General features: G+C 36.4%; 1 protein-coding gene across 12 annotated transcripts in view; it reads right to left on the bottom strand.

The window, feature by feature from the left end:
• KMT2C (lysine methyltransferase 2C) overlaps window positions 1–26,628 on the bottom strand; it is a 271,413-nt gene that overhangs the window by 175,942 nt on the left and 68,843 nt on the right. For all 12 annotated transcript variants that reach the window (XM_088018229.1, XM_088018219.1, XM_088018221.1 and 9 more), the window contains exon 2: window positions 19,446–19,534. In XM_088018229.1, coding sequence (XP_087874355.1) covers window positions 19,446–19,534 — 89 coding nt within the window. The remainder of the gene's footprint in view (window positions 1–19,445; window positions 19,535–26,628) is intronic.

Here is a 26,628-nt window from a genome sequence, read left to right on the forward strand (position 1 = left end):
TACTTCCCTGTCTAGTTGGGCATCACTCACTAAGATACCAAACTCCGGATGTCAGATCACACGTGATTACATTATATTGTGGGAAGTAACAAGAATAAAGAGAACATTTATTTAGGCAGCTTCTGGCTCTCTGCTGAGAAGTTAATAAATCATTACTTTAGAATGATTTTTACCAAACAAAACTTTGAGTAACTACTGTGTTCCATATATTCTATTCAAATAGTAGCCAGTTTTTAAAACAGAGTCAGGATTTCTGCCCTCAATGCATCTAGTCAGGAGACAGTGAATAATAAATAATAATAGGATAGCACACTTGTCATGATGGAGGTACAGGTGTGATGAGTCAATGGAAGAGGTGGGAGTACAGCTCAGAAAGGCTTCAGGGGCGCCTGGGTGGCTCAGTTGGTTAAGCGACTGCCTTCGGCTCAGGTCATGATCCCAGGGTCCCGGGATCGAGCCCCACACTGGGCTCCCTGCGCAGCGGGGAGTCTGCTTCTTCCTCTCCCACTCCCCCCACCCATGCTCTCTCTCTGAAATAAAATAAAATCTTTAAAAAAAAAAAAAAGAAAAGAAAGGCTTCAAAAACGCATTAAAGGCCAGCTAAAACTGAAGAGACAAATAGAGGTGTGCACCTAATAGTTCTCTCTCAATTCTTCTCTTTTAAAAAAGAACAGTAATATCTGACATATTAACTTCATTTACAAGATAAGGAAACTAAAGTCAGGAAGTTAAACAACAAGCTGGAGATCACACAGCTAATAGGAAGCAAAGTGGGCTTCCAAGGCACAGGGATGCTCACCCCTGCTCACTTAACTGCCGCGTGCTCCCGGCAGTCTCTCACGGAGCCCAGACGTTTTATGAATAGATTAACGTTGAAGGGAAATGTTAATATTTTACTAGCACCATGTTACTGAGGAGTCATTTGTTGAATATGAAGAATATGAAATGAAAACTGAAAATACAGTGTATTTCTGTTTATTTTTAAAGCCGTGCTGAGTAAAATTATTGAGTAAAGAGAGCATTTACCTCCCAGCCAACTTCACGGAAATAATACGTTCTGACTTTGGACAATTAGGAAATTATTTCCCTCAAAGGTTAAGTAATTCTCTGTACGTATCCTAAAAATATATGCAGTAAACTCACCGACCTGACAGAACAGACTGTTAATGTCAAAACTATTCCAGAGTCTACGTATGGCCTCCCTTGCCGATACATAACACATTCTTTCAAAGCACCCTATCTTTGAATGAATTTTAAACATGTATTTATTTAGAGGCAACCTGGGTGGCTCAGTCAGTTAAGCATCCAACTCGTGGTTTATGCTCAGGTCGTGATCTCAGGGCGCTGAGATCAAGCCCGGCAACAGGCTCTGCGCTCAGCATGGAGTCTGCCTGAGATTCATTTGCTTTCTCCCTCTATCCCGCCCCCAACTCAAAAAATTAAAAAATAAAATAAAAAATTTTTTAAAATGTATTTACTTAATCAGGGGTTCTAGGGTATTAGGAGGGAAAAATTCTTTAATTTTTTACTAACCTTTGAAATTTAGAATCGTAAAAACTCATTTCATTATGAATATATGCACAAGTAGAGTGATATAGCAACTATGTCTCTGTCACCAACAGAAAGCAGGTAATTTATCACATTCAGTGTTTGCAGATATCCCACAATATCATTTACCCTCATCACTACTTGAAAATTATGGTAATTATTAAAATTAAATTAGGATTTATAATTTAAGTATAAATTTTTAAAAACACATTATGAAATTACAAATTTGGCTTTTTACTATTTTGACAATATTTCAATATAATCATTTATCTTTGCAAACTTATGTATTTTATTTTATTCATTTAAAAACATTATTTGGAAAAGAGCCTGGCAAAGGTGTCGATGACACCCTACCAGACCATGCACTCTATAGAAACAGGCAATGTATCTGTTTTACATTCAGAGCAAAATCTGGATGATGCCCAATAAATGATTAATTACATGTGATGTAATTAATATCAAGAAAGCAGACAAATCTTACTGTATACATATACATAAAGAATCACAAAAAGCACAGAGGAAAACATACAAAATATTTTAAACAGGCTAGTATTTACTAATTATGTTAATGAACACCAGCACTCACTGTCTACTTCTTATCCAAACAACATGCCTGCTTCTGGTGCTTTAGTCAAACATTAAATAGAATAAAAAATTTTTTCTCTCTCCTAACTTCCTTTACCTCCACAGAATGGTGATGCCTTTCATGCTTTCTTTATACTAAGACTACAGAACAAAACATATCTAAGAAATTGTGTAATCACGCCCTTTCCTTCTTTTGAACAGCAGTGGTCAAAATAAGCCTGCATTCTGACAGTTCTATTTTACATTCTGTTTTTATCTTACTGAATCTAGTGTATCCACTACATCCAAAATGTGTTGTACAGTGGAAGAATTAGCACTATATTAGAAACAGTCACCCTATATTTATTCACTAAACTACTTAAAATATTGACACTAATAACATGAAGATAGTCACTACTTTCACACAGCCATGTAAAGATTTAAAATGTAAGCAACCAAAAAATACACAAAAATGTGAAATATTGGTTTTCTCTTGGAGTTAATACTTCTACGGCTAACTTAGTCTCTTTATACTTATCCATAGTTCTATAAATTTTCACTAATATGCATCACTGTTATAACTTTAATGTGATTTTTAGAAATGCAGTACAAAAACATTAAGAATAAGAGTCCAACAGTTATCAAGAGCCAAAGAATACACTGATGTTAATTAAAATAGTAATTGTTAAAATTCAACTGCTCTCTGGATGTTTTATTTAGTTATAAAAGTATTTTGTTTAGTTTTCTGTATGACTTTTTTAAAGTGTGTTATTAATGGATATTCATGGTTTGCAATTAATACAAGAAACTAGGGGCACCTGGGTGGCACAGCTGGTTAAGCAATCAACTCTTGGTTTCAGTTCAGGTAGTGATCTCAGGGTCACAGGATCAAGCCCTGCATCTGGCCCTGCGCTCAGCACAGAGTTTGCTTGGGACTCTCTCTCCCTCTCCCTGTGCCCCTCTCCTTCCTCCATGTGTGCTCCCACTCTCTCTCTCAAATAAATAAATCTTTTTTTTAAAGATTTTTATTTATTTATTGAGAAGGAGAGAGAGAGAATGGTAGAGAGCATGAGAGAGAGGAAGGTCAGAGAGAGAAGCAGACTCCCTGCTGAGCAGGGAGCCCGATGCGGGACTCGATCCTGGGACTCCAGGATCATGACCTGAGCCGAAGGCAGTTGCTTAACCAACTGAGCCACCCAGGCGCCCTCAAATAAATAAATCTTAAAAAAAAAAAAAAAAAAGAAAGAAACTAAAATAAAACCAATAAATTACAATATACATCTTCCCCATATGACAGTTATGTACAGCAATCTTAATCTTCTGAGCCTTATCTTTATTTAGGCCTAAAAATTCAATGCAGAGAATACAAAAATACTTAAACAAAACCTTCATGGCTAACTTTCAGTAAATGCTCACTATGTCCGAGGCAATGCTGTAAGTGATTAACATGTGTTAACTCATTTAAACTTTACAACAACCATATGAAGATAGCTTCTAAGTCTGGCATTTTACACAAGCTAATAAGTTAGTTACTGTTTCATAGATGCTGCAGAAAACACAGACTCCTGAATCAAAGACAAAGGACTTTATTACTCACTGCACAGCAAGTAGCACAAACATGAGGATATTGCTGTCAGTTCCCTTTTGGCCCCCAAGTCTTATGGGGGCCACACCATGGCCTAAATGAATGCCTGTCCTTGCAGTGAAATGTATTACAAGGAAGGAACAAAGAGCATAGGGAACCCACTGCTTTTATAGTAAGCATTAAACATGCCTGCTCTTTGTCCCAGAGGGAGACATTGTCTCATTCTTCAAGACTACTCACTGTGAACAGAACCCTGAGAAATGGCCCAGATAAGGGACAGTCAAGGCCTTACATTCTTAGGATATACAACAAGATATGTCAAGTGCAAGAGACCATGGAGGAGTATCTCCCAACAGTAGCTACTATGAACATCTCCATGTTACAGATAAGAAAGCAAGGTAAAAGATTAAGGAACTTTGCTCAAGAATACAATTAAGTAGAGGGGCGCCTGGCTGGCTCAGTTGGTAGAGCATGCAACGCTTGATCTCAGGGTTCTAAGTTTGAGCCCCACAATGGGTGTTGAGATTTCTTAAAAATAAAACTTTAAAAAAATTCAATTAGCAAAGGAGCCTGGATTCCAACACAGGCAGTCTGGTTCCAGAGCTAAAACTGCTAACCAACTAAAACTGCTTAGTTGAAGTGTGTGAAGAGTGTGAGTTGAAGTGAAAAAATTAAAGAAAACAAAATAATTGCAGAACTGCAAACAAGAGGGCCTGCATGAAGCAACAATTCCGAAAACAATGTTAGTATGGGGAGGATGAACTACAGAAAACACACAGAAAAAGTCTAAAAACAGTAGAAGTGATAAAGGAAGTTGAATAACATGTACCATGTGCATACTTACTACTACTTGACAAAGAAAATTGAACAGAAAAAATATTCAAAGATTCTAAGGAAGAAAACATTCTTGAAACAAAGGCAGGACCAAACCTATGGATTTATTTACTTTTTTTAAGATTTTATTTATTTATTTGAGAGAGCAACAATGAGAGACGGAGAGAGAGCACATGAGAGGGGGGAGGGTCAGAGGGAGAAGCAGACTCCCTGCCGAGCAGGGAGCCGGATGTGGGACTCAATCCCGGAACTCCAGGATCATGACCTGAGCCGAAGGCAGTCACTTAACCAACTGAGCCACCCAGGCGCCCCCAAACCTATGGATTTAATCTGCAGATCAGAGCAGCAGAAAAAATGAGCTGCCCACCTGTCCCTGTCCTTCACAGAATCAGATAAAAAGTAAAGAAGCAGATGGAGGGTCTCTACAACATGATCTGTAAGTGGGGCCTATGCAGTGAACATCACAATTGCCTTTTTTGGCATCCATTCTATGCCTCTGCCTTGAAGCCATCATTTTGCTCCCCTTTAGGAAGACCTAGAGATAGGTCTCTAGGAGTGAGCTCTGACTATTATACTGGGATTGCACACACCATCTTACTTCTGAAACAGACTGGGTTAGAGACAGACATATGATCTAACTAAACTAGTCCTAGAATTCTGTTTAGCTGATACACATACATGCTCCTCCCACTGCTTTGATATGGACAAGAAATAATGTAGCACCCAAGACTGCAGGCAACCATCTTCCATCAAGGGGAGCCAGCCACAGAACAAAGCTGACTAAAAAAGGAAAAAAAAAAAGAAAGAAAGAAAACAAAAAACACAAAGAAGAAAGGAAAAAAAAAAAAGGCAGAGAGATGCAATGAACCAGGCACTTTGTGACAAGAGTAAACCGGAATTAGGTCAACTTAAACCCATCTCACCTCTGAACCTGACAGTATATGACCCATAGATTTCCTTCTTTCTTGTTTGAGTTATTTTGTTATTTTAATAACAAGATACTAGCCGACTAAATATAATAAATGGAAATCAAGTTTCATATACCATGCAAGGGGACAAAAATGGCTATACATTCTATTCAGTGCCCAGAAAAATTTACATAAGCCACATATCACGATTCAAAGAAAACTCCAGAGAATATCTATTTCCACTAACAGCAGACTAGGTAATTTGGAACAACCCTCCCACTGAAGACAAATAAGAAAGTTGAAAGAAATAATTTAAAAGTAAACAAGAATTAAAAGCAACAAAAAACCTAACAAGGTAGTGAGGAATCACAGAGGAAGCTCATGGAGAGAAGCAGTGAGAAAGGTGAGCCCAGCACTCAGGGCTGCACTTCCCATGGGGGTGTCAGTTTTGACTTTCGACAGACCTGTGGATGGTTCTAGAAGTTGACGACCACAAGGAAATGTGGGCTCAAGAATGGCAGGAGTCCCAAAGGGCTGGACATTAAGAGTAAGACGGAACCAGAAATAAAACAATGCTTGCAAGGACTGCTGCACAGCCCTGCATTGCATGCTTAGAACAAAAAATAAAGCCATGAAATCGAACTGAGGTGGTCCTATATTACTAGTGCCCTCAGGGTCCCAGGAAAAAAAAAATCAGAGAAAAACTATCTTTGGAAGAAAAAAAAAACATCAATTTACTTCTATATATAAACTGTCAAACACATTGTCCAACACACAAACACAGATAATCAGTTATAAGAGCGGACAAGACAACATGAGCAATGAGCAGAAACAATGGAAACCAAGCCAGAGGGCTCCAGACATTGGCATAATCAAACAAAAACTCTAATAAGCCAATTGTATTTACTATTTTGAAAGTAATAAAACCAGGCATTAAAATCTTCAGAAGGGAACTAGAAATCTTAAAAAGTGATGCTGCAATCTGAAAAATAATAGTAAAATAATTTTAAAATATATTAAATGGACTTAATTCATATGTTTAACAGCAGACTAGACAATGCCAAAAGGGGACAGGTGAACTGGAACATTTATCTAGAATGTATCTAAATAAATCTAAAAGAACAAATGGACAAGAGGATTAAAAAATACAAAAATGAAGGTAAATGGCAACAAACAGTGATACAGTTCAATGAGCATTTAATTAGAAGAAAGAAAGAATGGGGCAAAAGCAGTACTGGAATATATAACAGCTGAGAATTTTCCAAAACCAATGAAGATTTCAAGAATCTCAAATTCTAAAACGTACAAAGGTTTTAAAACCAACACAATAAAATTAGAAATTAGTAACAAAAATAAAGAGAAAACCCATACAAATACTTGGAAATTTTATAAACTTTCTCAAACACCTCACAGGTCAAAAAGAAGGATCAAAACTACAACTGAAAACCATTTAGAAAATAAGGAATAATAAAAATAATTAATATCCAAAAATAATTAATAAAGGACATTCCAGCTTAATCCCCTTCTTTTTGTTTGTTTAGTAAGTAATGAAAATTGATTAAGTAAATATTTACTCCATAAGCTAGAAAGGATATCCACAAAAATTCCTACAGCTAACCTGATATAAGTAAGGGAAATTCAGCAAGATTTCAGAGAACAAGGCAAACATACAAAAATAAATCATATTTTTATATATTAGCAATGTACAAGTAAAAGCCATTTTTATTTTTTTTTTTAAAGATTTTTTATTTATTTATTTGAGAGAGAGAGAATGAGAGATAGAGAGCACGAGAGGGAAGAGTGTCAGAGGGAGAAGCAGACTCCCCGCTGAGCAGGGAGCCCGATGTGGGACTCGATCCCGGGACTCCAGGATCATGACCTGAGCCGAAGGCAGTCGCCCAACCAACTGAGCCACCCAGGCGCCCATAAAAGCCATTTTTAATGGCTTTTACTTGTAGCTCCCCCCAAAATGAAATAATTAGTATAACTCTAAGAAAATATGAAGAGGATCTATATTAAAAAATTACAAAACACCAATGAAAGAAATCAGAGAAGCCCCATATGGAGAGACTTGGCCAAGTTCATGGAATGGAAGACTCAACATAATAAAGATGTCAAATCAGTCTTAAGACTGATCTACAGGCTTAACACAGTTTCAATTAAAATCCCAGCCGGATTTGTTTTTTTAAAGACAAGGTGATTCTAAAATTGATATGAAAAGACAAAAGAAAAAAAATGGTTAAAATAGTTCTGAAAAACAATAATAAAATTGATAGACTAACACTTATAAAAACCTATTTCTACACAAAAACCTATACTGTTCATAGTTTTTTGGATAGCCAAAAACTGGAAACCACCCAAATGTCCTTCAACAGGTAAATGATTACACTACGAATTGTGGTACATCTATACAAAGTACTATCATTCAGCAATAAAAAGGAACAATCTATACTGATACATATAATAACAACCTGGATGACTCTCATAGGTACTAAACTGAATGAAAGAAACCAGTCTGACAAGATTACACTTTGTATGATTTCATTTAGAATTTTCTTTAAAGATTTAAGAATTTTTTAAATTAGTCTCTCTACACCCAACATGGGGCTCAAACTCACAACCCCAAGATCAAGAGTTCAATGCTCAACTGACTGAGCCAGCCAGGTGCCCCGATCTCATTTATAAGGCATTCTCAGAGACGAAATTATAGTGAGAGAGAACAAATCAGTGTATCACCAGGGTTTGGGGGAGGGAGGTAAGATATGACTTTAAGGAGATGGGCACAAGGGTGCCTAGGTGGGACAGCTGATTAAGTGTCCGACTCTTGGACACTTCGGATCAGGTCGTGATCTCAGGATCATGGGATGAAGCCCCATGATGTTGTGCTCCATACTCGGCACAGTTTGCTTAAGATTCTCTCTCCCTCTTTCCCTCCCCCCACCCCTACTATCTCTCTCGCTCTCTCAAATAAATAAATAAATCTTAAAAGTAAAAATAAAACAGCACAAAGGAGTTTTGGAGGTAATGAAAAAAAGCCAAAGAAACAAAAACTGCTCAGGGTTTTTAGTAATAAGCTTTGCTTCCAGATCTACTAGACTTGTTCAGAAATAAAATGTAAATATAATGTCTAGAGTTACAGGTAAAATGCAATATCCACTAAAAACCTCTCCCCATCGAAGTAAGGTACAAACACTTGTGGATATGTAAAAGCTCTAGAGAAATAGGCTTAGTGAAATCTAATGACCAAAGCCGAATTTCTGAAAAGGGGGGCAGGGTAGGCATTCACAAAGAAGAGGTGATTCTTATAAAAAGACTTGGGTAATTGAGAGACTGATCTACACAAACTGAAAGCCAAGACACAAGCATGCACTCACTCAGTCTGAATATGTTGAACTTCGTTTGTGAGAAATGAGGTCCCCTGGGCAAGCCTCAAGTCTAGTATGAAGTAAGAACTCTGGATAAAACTGTTGATAATGTAGTCTGAAGGTATCACATAGCGTAATATTAATTAAAATATGGAAGGAAGGATTCAAGCAAATGCTCACTGACCCTTTAGATTCTTGAAAGTGAAACTGATGTATCAGGGATAATTTGAGAAAAGTTCCTTCCAGTGAAACATTGAAAAGTCTGTATAGCCTAGAGAGACTAACAAATCAAGTCAAAATTCTAATAAAAAATGTAAAATTGGCAGAGTACAATGGTACCTACCAGGGGCTGGGGGGGGGGTGGGGGTGGAGACGGGGAAATATTGGCCAAAAGACACAAAGTTGCAGTTACATAGGATAAATAAGTCTAAAGATCTAATGTAACAACATGATGACTATAGTTAATAATACTGAGCTGAATACTAGAAATTTGCTGAGAGTAGACTGCAGATCAAAAGAAAGCAAAGTTATATTAATTTCAGATGCAGTGGACTTCATAGCAAGTAAACTTATCAGGGACAAACAGTGCCATTACCTAACGAAAAAGGGGTCAATTCTCCATGAAGACATAATAATCCTTTACACATATGCACCTAACAAGAGTGTCAAAATACAAGAGGCAAAACTGACAGAACGGCAGAGAAAAATATATGACTCCACTATTACATATGCAGATGTTAACACCCATTTATCAAAAATACAGATCCAGCAAGCAATTACTAACGACATGGTTGAACCCAACACCACCATCAATCAACTGGATAAAATGGACATCTATAGACTACTTCATCCAACAACAGCAGAATATACATTCTTCTCCAGATCACATGGAATACTCACCAACAGACCACATTCTGGGACACAAAACAAATTTAAAATAATAGAAATCATACAATGTCTGCCCTCAAACCACAAAGGAATTAAACTAGAAATCAGGAATAGAAAGATAGTTGGAAAATTCCAAAATATTTGGAGGTTTAAACAACACTTTTTTCTTTTTAATTTTTTAAATTTTATTTATTAAATAGGCTCCATGCCCATAACCCCAAGATCACGACTCACATGCTCTACCAACTGAGCCAGCCAAGCACCCCCTAAACAACACACATTTTTTTCCTTTTAAGATTTATTTCACAGAGAGAGAGAGAGAGAGAGAGAGAGTGTGCCCATGCACAAGCAAGGGGAGAGGCAGGGAGAGGGAGAAACAGGCTTCCCACTAAGCATGGAGCCCAATGCAGGAATCCCAGGAGCCTGGGATCATGACCTGAGCCAAAGGCAGATGCTAAACCAACTAAGCCACCCAGGCGCCCCTACACCATAATTTTAAATAACATATGGATCAAATAAGAAATTTCAAGAGAAATTTTTAAATATTTTGAACTAAATGATAATGAAAACACAACTTATCAAAATTTGTGAGATGCAGTGAAAACAGTGCTTTGAGAGAAATTTATACCACTGAATGTACATATTATAAAAGAAAATCTAAAAGCAATCAATCAAACTAGAAAAAGAAAAGCTAATTAAATCCAAAGTAAGCAGAAAAAAAGAAATAACAAAAATCACAGCAGAAATCAATGAAATTTAAAACAGGAAATCAATGGAGAAAAATAATGAAACCAAAAGCTGCTTCTTTGAAAAGATCAATAAAATCAATCAGCCTCTAGCCAGGTTTACTGAAAGAAAAAAGGGTAGAGAACACAAATTATTAATATAAGCAATTAAAGAAGGGACATCACTACAGGTCCTATGGACATTAAAAGGACAATAAAGGAATACAATTAATAATTCTATACCCACAAATTTGATAACCTAGATAAACTTCTTTGAAAGACACAATTTGCAGGGGCACCTGGGTAGCTCAGTTGGTTAATGGTCCAACTCTTGATTTTGGCTCAGGTCATGATTTCGGGGTTGTAAGATCAAGCCCACATCAGGCTCCATGTTGAGTATGGAGCCTTCTTGAGATTTTCTCTCTCCCCCACTGCCCCTCCACCCCTGCTCGCACTCACTCACTCTCTCAAAAAAAAATTTTTTAATTAAAATGAAAAGAAGAAGACACAATTTGCCAACACTCACCACAAGTAGAAAGATTCAATCTGAATATACCTATACCTGTTAAAGAAGTTGAATCAATAATTAATAACGTTTTAAAACAGAAAACTCCTGGCCCAGATGGCTTCATTGCTGAATTCTACCAAACACTTAAGGAGGATACTATATTAATTCTTAATAATCTCTTTGGAAGACAGAAGTAGAAGGAACCTAACTCACTCTATGAGAACAGCATTACCCTAATGCCAAAAAACAAAGACATTATACAAGAAAACAAAATAAAACAACAAAACTACAGATGAGTATCTCTCAAGAACATAAATGCAAAAACCCTCAACAAGGGGTGCCTGGGCAGCGCAGTCATTAAGCGTCTGCCTTCAGCTCAGGTCGTGATCCCAGGGTCCTGGGATCAGGCCCCGCATTGGGCTCCCTACTCCGCAGGACATCTGTCTCCCTCTCTCCCACTCCCCCTGCTTCTGTTCCCTCTCTCTCGCTGTATCTCTCTGTCAAATGAATAAATAAAATCCTAAAAAAAAATAAAGATAAATTTTAAAAATCCTCAACAAAATATTAGCAAAGTGAATCCAAAAATGTATAAAAAGAATTATACACCACGACCAACTAGGATTTATCCCAAGTATGCAAGACTTGTTCAACATTTGAAAATTAATGTAATCCATTGCATTGACAGGCTAAAAAAGAAAAAATCACATTATCCTATCTGTAGACACAAAAAAAGTATTGACAAAATACAACACCCATTCATGATAAAAACTACTCTCCGTAAACTAGAACTTCCTTAATTTGATAAAGAATATCTACAAAAGAGCCCCTACAGGCAACAACATATTTAATGGTGAGAAACTAAAAGCTTTCCCACTAAGGGAAGGATGTCACCCTTTCACGAGTCCTTTTCAACCTTGTAAAAGAAGTTCTTCTATTGTAATAAGACCAGAACAGGAAATAAAAGGTATACTGATTGGGAAGGAAGTAATAAAACTGTCTTTGTTCACAGATATAAATGATCATCTATAGAGAAAATCCAAAGGATATACAAAAACAAAAAAACAAAAAACCCTAGAACTAATAGACAATTACAGCAAAGTTGCAAGATACAAGGTTAACATACAAAGTCCATCCTTTTCCTATATACCTTCAATGAACAAGTGGAATATGAATTTTTTTAAATACCATTTAAAATTAGCATTTCCCAAAAATCAAACACGTATAAGTCTAACAAAATACACATAAAATCTGTCTGATAAAAACTACAAAATCCTGATGAAAGAAATCAAAGAAGAATTAATAAATGTAGAGATATTTCATGTTCATGGATTGGAAAACTCAATATTTCCAAGACATCTGTTCCTGCCAATTTTAATTACAGATTCAATGCAATCCTAATCAAAATCTCCGTAAGTTATTTTGTGGGTATCAACAAACTGATTTTAAAAACTTTATGGAGAAACAAAAGACCCAAACTAGTTAACAAAATATTGAAGGAGAAGAACAAAAGTTGAAGAACTGCCTTCAAGATTTACTATATAACTACAGCAATCAAGACTGTAATTCTGGCAGAAGAATAAACAGATCAACAGTATGGGATAGAGAAGCCAGAAATAAACCCAAATAAATATTTAACTGGTCACTGAAACGAGACACAAAGGCAATACAATGGAGAAGAAATAGTATTTTTGAACAAATGATGCTGGAACTGAACATGCGCACACACAAATACATCTAGATACAGACCATACGTCCTTACAGAAGTTAAAAAAGTAAATGTGAAATGCAAAATTATAAAATTCTTAGAACTTAGGAGAAAATCTAAATGACCCTGGGTTTAGCAGTGACTTTTTAGATACAACACCAAAGTCATGATACATGAAAGAAACAAATGATAAACCGGACTTCATTAAAATTAAAAATTTCTACTCTAGGGGCACCTGGGTGGCTCAGTCATTAAGCATCTGCCTTCGGCTCAGGTCATGATCCCACAGTCCTGGGATCAGGCCCCGCATCAGGCTCCCTGCTCAGCGGGAAGCCTGCTTCTCCCTCTCCCACTCCCCTGCTTGTGTTCCATCTCTAGCTGTCTCTTTCTGTCAAATAAATAAAAAATTAAAAAAAAAATTTCTACTCTGCTTAAAACACTGTCAACAGAATAAAAACATAAGCCATAGACTGGGAGAAAACATTTGCAAAAGACTTATCTGATAAAGGACTGTTATCCAAAATATACAAAGAACTCTTAAAACTCAACCATAAGAAAAACAACCTGATTTAAAAATGGGCTAATAAATAAAACAGAGAGGTCACCAAAGATACACAGATGGCAAATAACCAGACAAAAAGATGTTCCACGTGACATGTTATCAGGGAAATGTAATCTAAAATAATGATATACTACTACGCACTTACTAGAATGGCCAAAATCAGGAACACTGACAATACCAAATGCTGGTAAGGACTTGGAGCCAAAAGAACTCTCAGTCATTGCTGATGGCGATGCAAAATGGTATGGCCACTTTGGAAGACAGTTTGGCACTTTCTTATTAAACTAAATATACTCTTAACATATGATCCAGCAATCATGCTCCTTGGTATTTATCCAAAGGAGTTGAAGCTTAAGGACTTGAGAACTTACGTACACACAAAACCTGCATGTGGATGTTTACAGGAGTTTCATTCATAATTGTCAACACTTGGAAGCAAACAAGACGTCCTTCAGCAGATGAATGGATAAACTGTGGTCCATCCCAACAACGGAATATTATTTAGTGCTCAAAAGAAAGTTCTCAAGTTATGAAAAGACATGGAGAATATTTAAAGGCCTATTGCTAAGTGAAGGATGTACATCTGAAAGAACTATTTACTGTATGATTCCAAGTGTATGACATTCTGGAAAAGGCAAAACTATCGAGATGGTAAAAAGATCAGTGGTTGCCCTGGATTAAGGGGAGGGAGGGATGAATAGGTAGAACACAGAGGATTTAGGGGAGTGAGAATACTATGTGCTACTATAATGATGGATACATATCATTTCACACTTGTCCAAACTCAGAGAATATACAACACCAAGAGTGAACCAAAATGTAAATGATGGACTTAGGGTGATAATGACGTGTCACTGAAGTTTCGTCAATTATAACAAATATACCAGGCTGTGGGGGATGTTGACAATGGGGAAAGCTATGCATATGTAAGAGCAGGAGGCATGGAGGAAGTATCTGGACCTTCCACAATTTTTTTTTTTCCTTCCACTCAATTTTGCTGTGAACCTAAAACTGCTCTAAAAACCAGTCTATTAAAAAAAATTATACTAGAGGGGCGCCTGGGTGGCTCAGATGGTTAAGCGTCTGCCTTCGGCTCAGGTCATGATCCCAGGGTCCTGGGATCGGGTACCTCATCGGGCTCCCCGCTCCTTGGGAGCCTGCTTCTCCCTCTGCCTCTCTCTCTGTCTCTCATGAATAAATAAATAAAATCTTAAAAAAAAAAAAAAAAAAAACCTGCCATGATTTAAAAAAAAAAAAATTATACTAGAGGTAACTAAAAATATTAATGTGAACAAGTATTTATAAGCAGATGAATACACTCTCACATCTATGCAATAACTAATATATCACTAAAATGGACTAACAATTAATTCTCAATAAAAACAATATAATATGCATCCTTAGAGCCCACTTTTTTATCTCTAATACTATTTTCAGCTAAGAAGAACTAGGAGTCCTTAGAGAATAGTCTACTTCATATCCTGGGGTAGAGAAAATTAAAGATGGGCCTGAAAAATACTGTTGCCAAAGAACAATGAGCTTTGAAACATTCTGAGATGATAATAAAAAGGACTCAGAAGCCAGCTGAAAAGAGACTCCTACTGGCCAAACTACCACAACAGTCAAAAGAAATTTTTAATTATAATTAGCTAAATCATAATTAACCAATTATAATTAACTAAAGTTTGCAAAGCCCTGATTATATAATGATTCTCAAAGAAAAGTGGAATTTCTCTTTTTAACTTGCACTTCATTCAAGTTGATTTAATTTATATAGGAAAAAACAGACTAGTAACAGCTACCACCTCCAAAAAACCCATAGGATATTCTTATCATAAAAAGATAACAAACTGCACTGACCCCTACCTCTGAAACTAATAATACGTTATATGTTAATTAAATGAATTTAAATTAAAAAAATTGATCTGTGAAATTTCTTGTGATTTTCCCAATGGCCACTTATAGGATACTCATTCCCACCACTTACCACCCCCCCCACACACACAAACCCCCTATACTCATTTTAATAAATACTCTCTTACATTACTATAAGTCATTAAGCAAATGTATCAAGATACAAAATTTGCAGATATAAGAGACCTTCCAATAAACCTTGGGCCTTGAGACATGCACCTGTTAAAACCTTGCAGCCAACTCAAATGTGCTTTTAAACTGACTAGAAATGTACGGAACTCTTTTCTTTGCTTGGGCTTATTTATAGTTTAATAGATTTTTTTTTAAAGTTTCATTTATTTAAATAATCTGTACACCCAACGTTGTGCTTAAACATAGGACCCTGAGATCAAGAGTCACATGCTTCTCTGACAGAGCTCACCAAGCGCCTCTGTAGCTTAGTAGTTTTAACAACTGTTCTCTGTTCTTTTCTTTACTATTCTCCTTGCCCTCCATGTTCACTAAAACAACTGGACGAAGGTCTTTCCAAGGACAAAGAGCAAAGACTAATTCACTTGATTTTATTTCATTTTAGTATAAAAGGCCAGAAAAAGAAAAATATCCTGCTCCTGTTAAAACCTTTCACTAAACTTTATTTGCCTTGATACCTCGTAAGAGATAGTATGAGAAGACAGTCCATTTGTGGGGCTTAGCACTCATCACATAAGGAAAAATTAAATGTCAGAACTTTAGTTTTGTGGTGATGTTCCAAGAACAACAGTAGCTTAGAAAATACAAAACAAAACAAAACAAAACTATAAGAATGTAATACTTCTTCAGTTAGTGAACTGAAGCCTACCATGTGTCTGGAAGTACTCTAGGCACTGGGAATAAATCAATGAACAAGACAAATCCCTAACCTCATGAAGCCTGCAGTCTAGGGTGGAAGGCACGTAATAAACAAATATGTCATACGATGTCATATCTGTTTAAATACTAGGAACAAAGGAGGAAAGGATGGAGTGACAAGTGTTAGACAAGTTGGTCGAGAAAGGCCTGAGGAGAGAGCAAATGAGTGGAGACGTGAATGAATTAGGAGAATAAGTAATATGAGTATCTGGGAACAAGGGCTCTAAACAAGGCATATGAAAAATGCAAAAGCCTTATAAAAGAATGTGACTAGTGGCCTCTGAAGAGCAAATAGGCCAGTATGGCTGGAGTCCAGTGAGCAAGGGGAAGAGTAAGAGATGCGGATGGACAGGCAGCCAAGGTCGGATTAATACACTCTGAAGATCATGGTATGGGCTTTGGATTTTATTTTAAATATCACTGGAGACTTTGGATGGTTGACAGAGGGAAGTAAGACTCTTAGTTTGGTTTGAAAAGATCCCTGACTATTATGAGGACAACAAGACTAGAATAAAGAGCAAAAGCATGGGGACAGGAAGCTCTTGCAGGAGCCCACACAAGGAGAGGTGCTGGCAAGCAGTGGAATGAGATTAGTAAAGGAGGTGAAAAGTGTTTGAAATAGGATATATTATGAAGGTAAAACCCAAAAGATTTTCCAATGGGCGCTCCATATTTCAGCCTGAAAAATAATGATGTCATTTAATGAGGTGGAAACACTGGAAGAGAAGTTTCAGGATAACAAAAAATAGTGCCACAGAAAACACATGAAGTTTGAGATCCTCTTTAGACGTATAAGAGTAAATGTTAAGAAGAAAGCTAAAGATATAGGTTGTGCTCAAAGCAAGAAAAGAGATAGTAATATAAGTTCTGGAGTCACGGCACATAGGTAATATTTAAGCAACTAAACTGAAGATGAGCAAAAGAGAATGAAGAGACACCAGTGATGTAGGAAAAAAACAAGAGAATGTGGTGTCCTGAAAATCAAGTAAAAAATAATAAATTGTCACTACTGAAAGTGGTTAGCTGTGTGCAACAACACTGAATAGTGAAGGCCAACAAAGACTAAAAGCTGGCTCTGGCCATATGAGATCATGGGTGACACTGACAAGAATGATTTTAGTGGAGTGGGAGGAAGAAAGCCCAACTTGGAGCAGGTTCATGAGAACCTCTCATGAGGTTCATGAGAAAATGACGTTTTGGCAAAAATAAGCTGCAGCCATAAGTATAGATAACTCTTTCGAGGATTTTTCCTATAAAGGTGAGCAAAAAATCAAAAAAGTAGCTGAAAAGGGATATCTGATCAAGAGAAGGTGTTCGTGTTCAAGAAAGGTAATACTGCATGTTCAAATGCTAATGGAAATCATTCACTCAGACAGGAAATGCATGATGCAAGAAACCCAGGAAAACTGAAGGCGTAAAGTCCCTAAGAGATGAAGAGTTAGAACAGAGGACACAAGCAGAAGAGCTGGCCTTTGATAACCAGAGACTTTTCATCCCATTTTAACAGTAGGGAAAGTAAAATACATGGGAGGAGCTACAAGCAGGAAAGAAGATTTGATGGTGGGTGAATGTAGAATTTCTTTCCCCTGGTTGTTTCTATTTTTTCTTTTTTTCATTGAAATAAGCAAAATCATCATATCTGAAGAATGAGAAACAGGAGGAAGTGTTGGAAATTTGAAGAGAGAAGAGAAGGTGGTGAAATAACCATGACTGAGAATGGGAGAGGAAATTTCTACATAAAAGTAAAATGAGTGCAGAGTAGCAATCATACCCACTTGAGATTTGAGGTCATAAATTTAAAATGAAACCAGTCAACAAGGTTATGATTTTCACCAGCCATTATCAGCTGCAGAATTTGGGTTTTGTAATAAAACAGTGGGATGATGGTAAAGGCGTTAAAGGTGAATAAGAGAAGGACTCCAACAGTGGGTCAGACTCTGAGCTAGCAGAGGAGGGTAACAACCCCATCTCTAAGATCACTGGATTGTAGGACTCAGTATGGTTCAAGAATTATTATGGTGCTATATCAGGAGAAAATGAGCTGGAAGAAGAACAGGTAGTAGTCAGACAGTAGAACAGCTGATGCTGAGATTGTGGAAGTGAAACAGCAATTGTCACAGCAAGTGAGACAATGAATGACAAGAGGCTGATCACGTATGACCAGAAGACAGACAGGCTGAGGTAGGCTGGAGAATCACAATGTTGAGAAATCAAGGAGCCAAGAGGCCTGGGTACTGAATAGATTATTAACATCACAATGGGAGAAGAAGAGGGAAATAGAAAGGCAGGTGTTAAATCTTCAGGGAAAGAGGGAAAGTACTCAGGAAGACTTGTTAAGTGCAGAAAAGGGGGCCTGGGGTACAGTCTGGCAGCACTGGTTTAAAGCAACCTGTAAGTAATCATTATGTTGAAAAATGTCACTTAAAACTTCAAAGAATAAAAAACCTTTCACTAGAAAGTAACAGTATATGGTACAGAAAAAATTTATGGAAATCATGAAAAATAACTAGTGGAGAATTTACATAAATTCAAGTTTAAAACAATGTGGTAACAAATTTGCAGCAAAACAGCAAAAGGTAGAATTCTGCATTCCAACCTTCAGTCATCACTCTACCTACCAAGACCCTACTGAAAAGATGGATGAGAACTAGAGAACATTTGAAGGCTTTCCAAGAATTAAAGCCATCTAGCTGCAACACACTGACAACCAAAAGTATTTTACGGAAAATTGTATTTCAAGATACAGCAATTTCTAACTCTTCTCTAAAAATTGTATAATATTCTGTAAACAAGAAGAGGACAATCAACTTCAGAGAAAAAGCCTATCACTATGTCTAAACTCTATCCAACAACTGTTAAAAAAAAAAAAACCATTGCCCATGAGACACCATCTCACACAGATACTCTCTGAATACAATATGAAACCTCGTCCCTTTGACAATTTAAATCATTAACTTTATAAATTTTGGAAATTACTTTGGGCAACCTACTCTATCTTCCTTTTGCAGATACAAAATACACAGTAGCCTATTTAAGGTACCTAAATGTCCAGCAGACCAGAAAGCATTTGGTCTGGTTTAACGAAACATTTCACAATATTATTCTTTAACGGAACATATTTTTTCCCCTCACGCACATACTAACACAATCAGCTTCAAACAAATGCTGGATGGTTCAAAAGCAGAAATATACTGTAAGTTATCATATTAACAGCCTGGAATTACCGTTTACTCCAGTTTTAATTTTGCTTTAATAAACTATTTCTCTACAGATGTTGTATACTTCCCACTAAATCGGGGCTGTAGGGAACAGAGAGAGAGAGGGAACTAAATTTTTTCACTGTCACGGCCTCTACCAAACTATTTCAGCAGATGGAGATTTTAGAACTCAGTATACAGACAAGTGCTAACTGTGCAAATTATGACGTCGGTTCGTGAAAGTCCGCTGGTACCTGATTCCAGAGTACTCTCTGCCCCCGCCGTCTCCAGGCCGTCCAGGCTGTCCTCGTCCTCCACTGTGGTTTTTCCTCTACTTCGAGGCCTGCACAGGAGCAAGGACACAGAGTTAAATTTTTTTTAACTTAAATTAAAAGTTAAATTTTAAGGATTACGATTATATTTAAATAAGGAAGTTGAAGGTATACATGATAAAATAATTTTGGCAATTTTTACTACATGTTACCAATCAAACAGTAAGTATCACATTTCAGAGTCATTTTTCCCTCAAACCCAGGCCTCCCTTACACATAAACGTGAGCACAGGCCCAAATTACTATATTTTGTCATCATAACTTACTTCTTGAAGTATTCTTTATATTAATTAGGCTTTGTCCCTCTTTTGAGCTGACCTTGAGATGACCCTCTGTCTAGACTGGTGGTTTTTAACCACCTAATGGGTTATCTGCAAAATTCATGCACCAGGTTACACCTCTATATCTAGTGAAATTGAAGAACGATGCCCAGACAAGTGTATTTTTTAAGACACTTCCATACATGAAAGTGCTGCATATCCTTGCAAACCACTCAAAAAAAAATTTTGTAAATATTGAACATAATCTAATCACACATCTTACAAATGTGATGCAATTTAATTTATAAAACTCACTTCAGTAAAGTAAGAGTCATGGTAAGGTGAGATTCTTTGACTCAATCCAATTTAAAAAACAAAACAAAACACACTAACGCCTTTAAATTTTGTGAAATCTCAGAATTTAAGAATAGAAAGGAGTTAAAAAAAATTTTTTGAACACATAAGAAAAAACAGGAAATCACATTTTTATAAATTCAGAAACTGATGGTAGTACTCAGATAATTTCAGAGCTTTAAATTATTTCATTACTTAAAAAGACACAAACTCTATTTAAGTTGAAAAACACTAAGGGCACAAAATAAAAGAATAATAATATGAAAAAATTAAAAAGCTTTTTCAAGCAACTGAAAGTCTATTTAAGTCTTTCCTTTAAATGATATTAATCAAAACCAAAAAAGGAGATGTAACACAAGAATTTTTTGAAGCTGAAGCAATCAGCTAAGTAGCTTTATACATGAATTATTGCAAATTGTCAGAAAGTCATCCCTACCCGAAAAAACCTTTAAAAGAAAACACTTGAACCAAAATCCTAACAAATACATCCAAAAACTATGGTTGAAAAAAAAATATGTTGAAAAAACAAAACCTAAGTAAAATACTAGTAAATATTATCAACATGCAAGTATGATTTAATATTAAAAGTTAGTCAATATAACATAGTAGATCAAAGAGCCAAAACAGCATTGTTTCAAACTTCATGAGCAAAGGGGAAAGAGACAGAACTGAGTAAGTGTCTAAACGGACTTACTGGGGCTAAATGATTCCAAGGTTGATTGTTCTACTCATGAAAAAAGAGAGAGGATAATTATCTTCAGGATTTATTAAGTAGTTATGTTAAATTCAAAAGAAAACGTTAGGGGCGTCTGAGTGGCTCAGTCGGTTAAGCATCTGCCTTCGGCTCAGGTCATGATTCCAGGGTCCTGGGATCGAGCCCCGCATCGGGCTCCCTGCTCAGCAGGAAGCCTGCTTCTCCCTCTCCCACTCCCACTCCCCCTGCTTGTGTTCCCTCTCTCGCTGTCTCTCTCTCTCTGTCAAATAAGTAAATTGAAAAAGAAAACGTTAAAGCAGTCAAAGGGGGAAGAACAGATGGGATGAGGAAAGTCTGACCAATCCAACAGGAGGCAAAAAAGAAAATAAAAAATACATAATACGTAGAAAATAAGATAAAAATTTAAATAAAAATACGAGTTATCACAGTAAATATAAGTGGCTTAAACTTGGCTGTCACTATTCAATAATTTAAAGATTAATTTACCAAGAAAATAAAACAGAACTACTCATGTTGTATAAAGCAAACAGTTACAGAACAACAATGAGGAATTGACAGATTCAAAATCACGAGAAATTTTCACATCTCACTCTCAGAAACTGAGATGAAATATAGTTAGAAACATTTTAAACAATTATTTGGACAACATATTTAACAAGCATCATTAGACAACTCGAACAATCCTCCTGTGTCTGGCTCTGTTAAAACACCAGATACAGGGTTAAACAACAAAATCTCTGCCTTCACTAAACCACATTCTAGTGAGAAGAAATATCTGTTACTCTTGTAAACAAAACACAACATCAAGAAAATACAAATGAAAAAAATGAAGTATGACGGACTACCATTTAAAACAAGATAATTATAAAATAAAATTTACAAAATAAAATTTAATCTCAGTAAGGAGACATTTCAGTAGAGATCTGAGGTACAACAGAAACCAAACCATGCAGCTATCTGGCAAAGGAGCACTACAGTAGAAGGAACAGCAAATACAAAGTTACAAGTATGTGAGAGTTGGAAGAACAGTGTTTCCAGTGTTGAAAAATATAGTGTGGCTGGAACAGAGTGACTGAGAGGGGCAGTAAGGAGATATGAGGCCAAAGAAATTTTTTTAAAAAAGGGATGACTTTTTTTAGAAACCTATACACCACTATAAGGACTATGTACAGAGAGACTGGAAATTCTTGAAATAATACTAACACGACTGCTACAATGGAATTGAGAATAAGAAATTTTTTTTTATATATTTTTAAAGATTTTTATTTATTTATTGAGAGAGATAGTGATAGAGAGACAGCATGAGAGGGGGAGAGTCAGAGGGAGAAGCAGACTCCCTGCTGAGCAGGGAGACCGATGTGGGACTCGATCCCGGGACTCCAGGATCATGACCTGAGCCAAAGGCAGTCGCTTAAACAACTGAGCCACTCAGGCACCCCCGAGAATAAGAAATTAATTCAAGAGATATTATGGAGATAGAATTTACTTTTAATCTTTTCTTTATGATTCTTCACGATTATCAACACTCACTGCTGAAGAAAGGAAAACATGTATGACTTAGCTGTCTTTCTCATTTAATCTTCCAAGCCAGTGTTTGTTGCTCTTTTATGTTTTTTTCCTCCACTATCCTGACCCTTGCGAAGTTATTGTTTTTATGGCACAACTGGCTTTATTTCAAATGTATTTTATCTAAAGGTGGAAGCAGGGAGTGTGTGTATGTGTATCACTTGTCTGTATTCCTCAAAAAGAAATTTTTAATTTTTGCTTTGCTTCTTTTCCTTCCTATTCCTCTTAATTCCTGGTTTTGGCACCAATAAGGCATGCTTTTTACATTCATCAATCCATCAGAATTTTTTTCCTTTTGCTCAATGGACCAACTTATCAACATCATGTCATTTTTATTTTTTTTATTTCTTTTTAAAGATTTTATTTATTTATTTGACAGAGAGAGAGAGATAGCGAGAGCAGGAACACAAGCAGGGGGAGTGGGAGAGGGAGAAGCAGGCTCCCCGCAGAGCAGGGAGCCCGATGCGGGGCTTGATCCCAGGACCCCGGGATCATGACCTGAGCCAAAGGCAGACGCTCAACGACTGAGCCACCCAGGCGCCCGTGTCATTTTTATTTTTATTTATTTTTTTAAGATTTTTTTATTTATTCATTTGAGACACAGAGATACAGAGAGAGAGCATGAGCTGGGGGAGAGGCAGAAGGAGGGGGAGAAGCAGGCTCCCCGCTGAGCAGGGAGCCCAAGGCGGGGCTTGATCCCAGGGCCCTGGGAACATGACCTGAGCCAAAGGCAGACACTTAACCATCTGAGCCACCCAGGCGCCCCAACATCATGTCATTTTTAAATTCCCCATATTTCATTCACGTCTTTTTATTGCTGATCACTGGCTTCCGGTATGTAATTGTTCTGACTAATCAAATGCTGAATTTATTTTTTCTGAATGCAACAGATAATGGTCATACTTTGTCAAACCCATATCAGTAAAAATAGATGTATACATTTTACATTTCCATGTTGCATTCAGATGTTCCCAGTTTGGGTTTTTAATAGAACTTTGAAGTCTCATTATACAAATGGCAACCTAAAAATTATTTATTCCAATCTTTCTTTGGCTTTTTTTCCTTCTCTTTTTCTTTTGTATCTCTTAACCTTTCATTTTAATTTTGATTCATTCTGCTGCAAGGAAATTTGAAGTAAAATAATACCACTAACAACCTGAGAAACTTTTCCACCAAAAATCCAATGTTCCATATTAATACTGTAAATTAAAGATAATTTGAGTTCCTAAAATAATATAGTGGACTCCTATTTAAAGCCACATGGGAGTAAGGAGGACGTTCAAATTACCCTCCAGCCATAAACAACTAGAAAACCAGACAAAATATAGGGGGGGGAAAAACATCATTAAACATTAAACAAAAGGCAGGGACAGGACTGTAATCACTGGACAACAGGAAACAAACAAGGTGAACCCTACCATCACAAAGGCTTTCTGCATGGAGTTAATTTGCAAACTGTAGCACAGAGAGGGGAACTCAAAGACTGGCACTTGTACTGAAATGAGGACACAGAAATCATCAGTTCAGGCTAGAAACTGTGGGAGAGAGTACACAAGGGAAGGGAGTTGTACAGGGAAACAGATCCAGACATCTGCATAAAGGTACCCTTAAGTTTTTCTCTGAATACCAAACTGTATAAAAGTGGTATAAAACCCCAAAAGGCTAAACAAGAACAAGTTCCACGGAAAGAACAATTACAGCACAGCTGCAATACAAACAAGTCCCAAAGCTCCCAGAGCCAGGAATCAGTCATGTTCCCTCTAGCCAGAGTGCCAAGACCTCATTGACTATGTTAACACATTCAGTAGAGACTAGAACATGACTTTAGAAGTAGGCTAAATGAAGCCTACAACAACTTATCTTCTAGACCATCCCTAAGAGTTCACAAATAGCCTCAACAGAATCAAAATTTTCCACAACTAACTTAACAGGCAAACACACACACAGCATTTGTGTACAACAAAACCTAGCTCTCAACAAAAAAATCACAAAGTATGGCATCCAATGAAAATTTACAAACTATACAGAAAAGTAGGAAAATGTAAGCAATGACCAGGAAAAAAATCAAGAAATAAAACAAGAAAACAACAGAAATGATAATAGAGACAAGCGTGGACATTAAATCAGCTATTATCAATATGTCTCATATGTTTAAGAATGTAATGGAAAATGAATGAGAGGAGAGAATTGGAAGATAGTAAAAAATATTAAAAATGGAACTCACAGGTAACAAAAAAAAATCAAATAAAATTTTCACTTTGATTAACATCTGACAGAAATGGCAAAAGAAAAGATGACTGACCTTAAAGATACAGCAAACAATACCTACCCAACATAAAAAACAAGTGAAAAAAGACAAACATAGCTACAGAGCCGTGTGGGATGATAGCAACCAATCTAATGTGTGAGGTTGAAGTTGGAGGGAAGCAGACAAAAAATATATATATTTAGTAAAATACTGGCTGTAAATCTTGCAAACTGTGTAATTATAAACCTACAGATTCAGGAAGCACAACAAAATCTCTCTCTCTCTCTCTCTCTCTCTCACACACACACACACACACACACACACACACACACCAGTAACTGTATAGTCAATTTGCTGAAATACAGTAATAAAAAAAAATCTTAAAAGCTACATGTATTACAGAGTAAGAAAAATAAGAGTGACTACAAACTTCTCATGTGAAACTATGTAAGCCAAAAGACAGTGAAATAACGTAATTGAAGTGCTCGGAGAAAAAATTAAAGGAAAAAACCATAAATCTTAAATAAAACGTGGCAAAAAGCATCCTTCAAAAACAAAAGTAATGTAAAAGCTTTTCAAACAAATTCTTCAACAAACCTTCATTATAAGACAAGTTAAGGAAAGTCTTCAGACAAAAGGAAAATGACAGTTAATAAGAACCTAGATCAAGATATCTGTATGTAAAGGAAAAAAAGTGGTGGAAATGGTTAAGTATATAAATATAAAAGACCTTTTTCTCATTTTTAATCTCCTTAAAAGTTAAATCACTGTTTAAAGCAAAAACTACAATCTATTCCAGAGTACATAATATATATAATTAAGTTGAATGGCAACAGGTGGTGCCTAGGTGGCTCAGTTGGCTAAGCATCTGCCTTCAGCTCAGGTTATGATCCTAGGGAGCTGGGATCGAGCCCTGCATCGGGCTCCCTGCTCAGCAGAAAGTCTGCTTCTCCCTTTCTCTCTCCCTCTACCTCTCCCCCCGCCTTGTGCTCACTTGCTCTCTCTCCAATAAATAAATAAAACCTTTAAAAAAAAAAATTAAAATTAAAATAAACTGTATGGCAACAATAGTTCAAAACACAGGAGAGTAAAAACGAAAGTATACTAGTATGCAGATCTTAAAGTACATTTGCAGTGATAAAATGTTACTTGGAGGAAGACTCATATAAATTAAAAATGCATAACATAAACCCTAGAGCAACTCCTCTATGAAAATACACACATACACACCTTGTTAGTCAAATACAGATAGACTAGAATCCTAAAAAATATATATTCCATTAACCCAAAAAGGGGAGGAAAAGAAAAAAAGGGAATGAAGAAAAAAATGGGACAGAGATAAAATACAAAACAAGTAGATTTAAACGCATTCACATCAATAATCTTGTTAAGTGTCAACAGGCTTAACACTATAATTAAAAAGCAAAAATTACCAAATCTTGTTAAAATGTCTCTACTACCCAAAGGAATTTACAGATTTAATGCAATCCCTATCAAAATACCAATAGCATTTTTTACAGAACTAGAACAATCCTAAAATTTATATGGAACCAAAAAGACCTCAATAGCCAGCAATCCTGAAAAAGAAAAACAAAACTGGAGGTATCACAATTCCCAATTTCATATTATAAGACAGTAGTAATTAAAACAGTATGATACTGACATAAAAACACACATAGATCAATGGAACAGAATAGAAAACCCAGAAATAAACCCACATTTATATGGTCAATCTATGACAAAAAAGGAAAGAAGATACAATGGGAAAAAGACAGTCTCTTCAACAAATATGTTGGGAAAAATGTACAGCCACAGGCAAACGAATGAAACTGGACCATTTCCTTTCATGATACACAAAAATAAAATCAAAATGATCTAAAGACCTAAACGTGAGACTAGAAACCATAAAAATCCTTGAAGACAGCACAGTCAGTAATTTCTCTGATATCAGCCATAGCAACA

Source organism: Eumetopias jubatus, unplaced genomic scaffold (genome assembly GCF_037043125.1).
Source record: "Eumetopias jubatus isolate StellerSeaLion01/CBP00866 unplaced genomic scaffold, mEumJub1_p1.0 scaffold_14, whole genome shotgun sequence".
NCBI classification, from domain to species: Eukaryota; Metazoa; Chordata; class Mammalia; order Carnivora; family Otariidae; genus Eumetopias; species Eumetopias jubatus.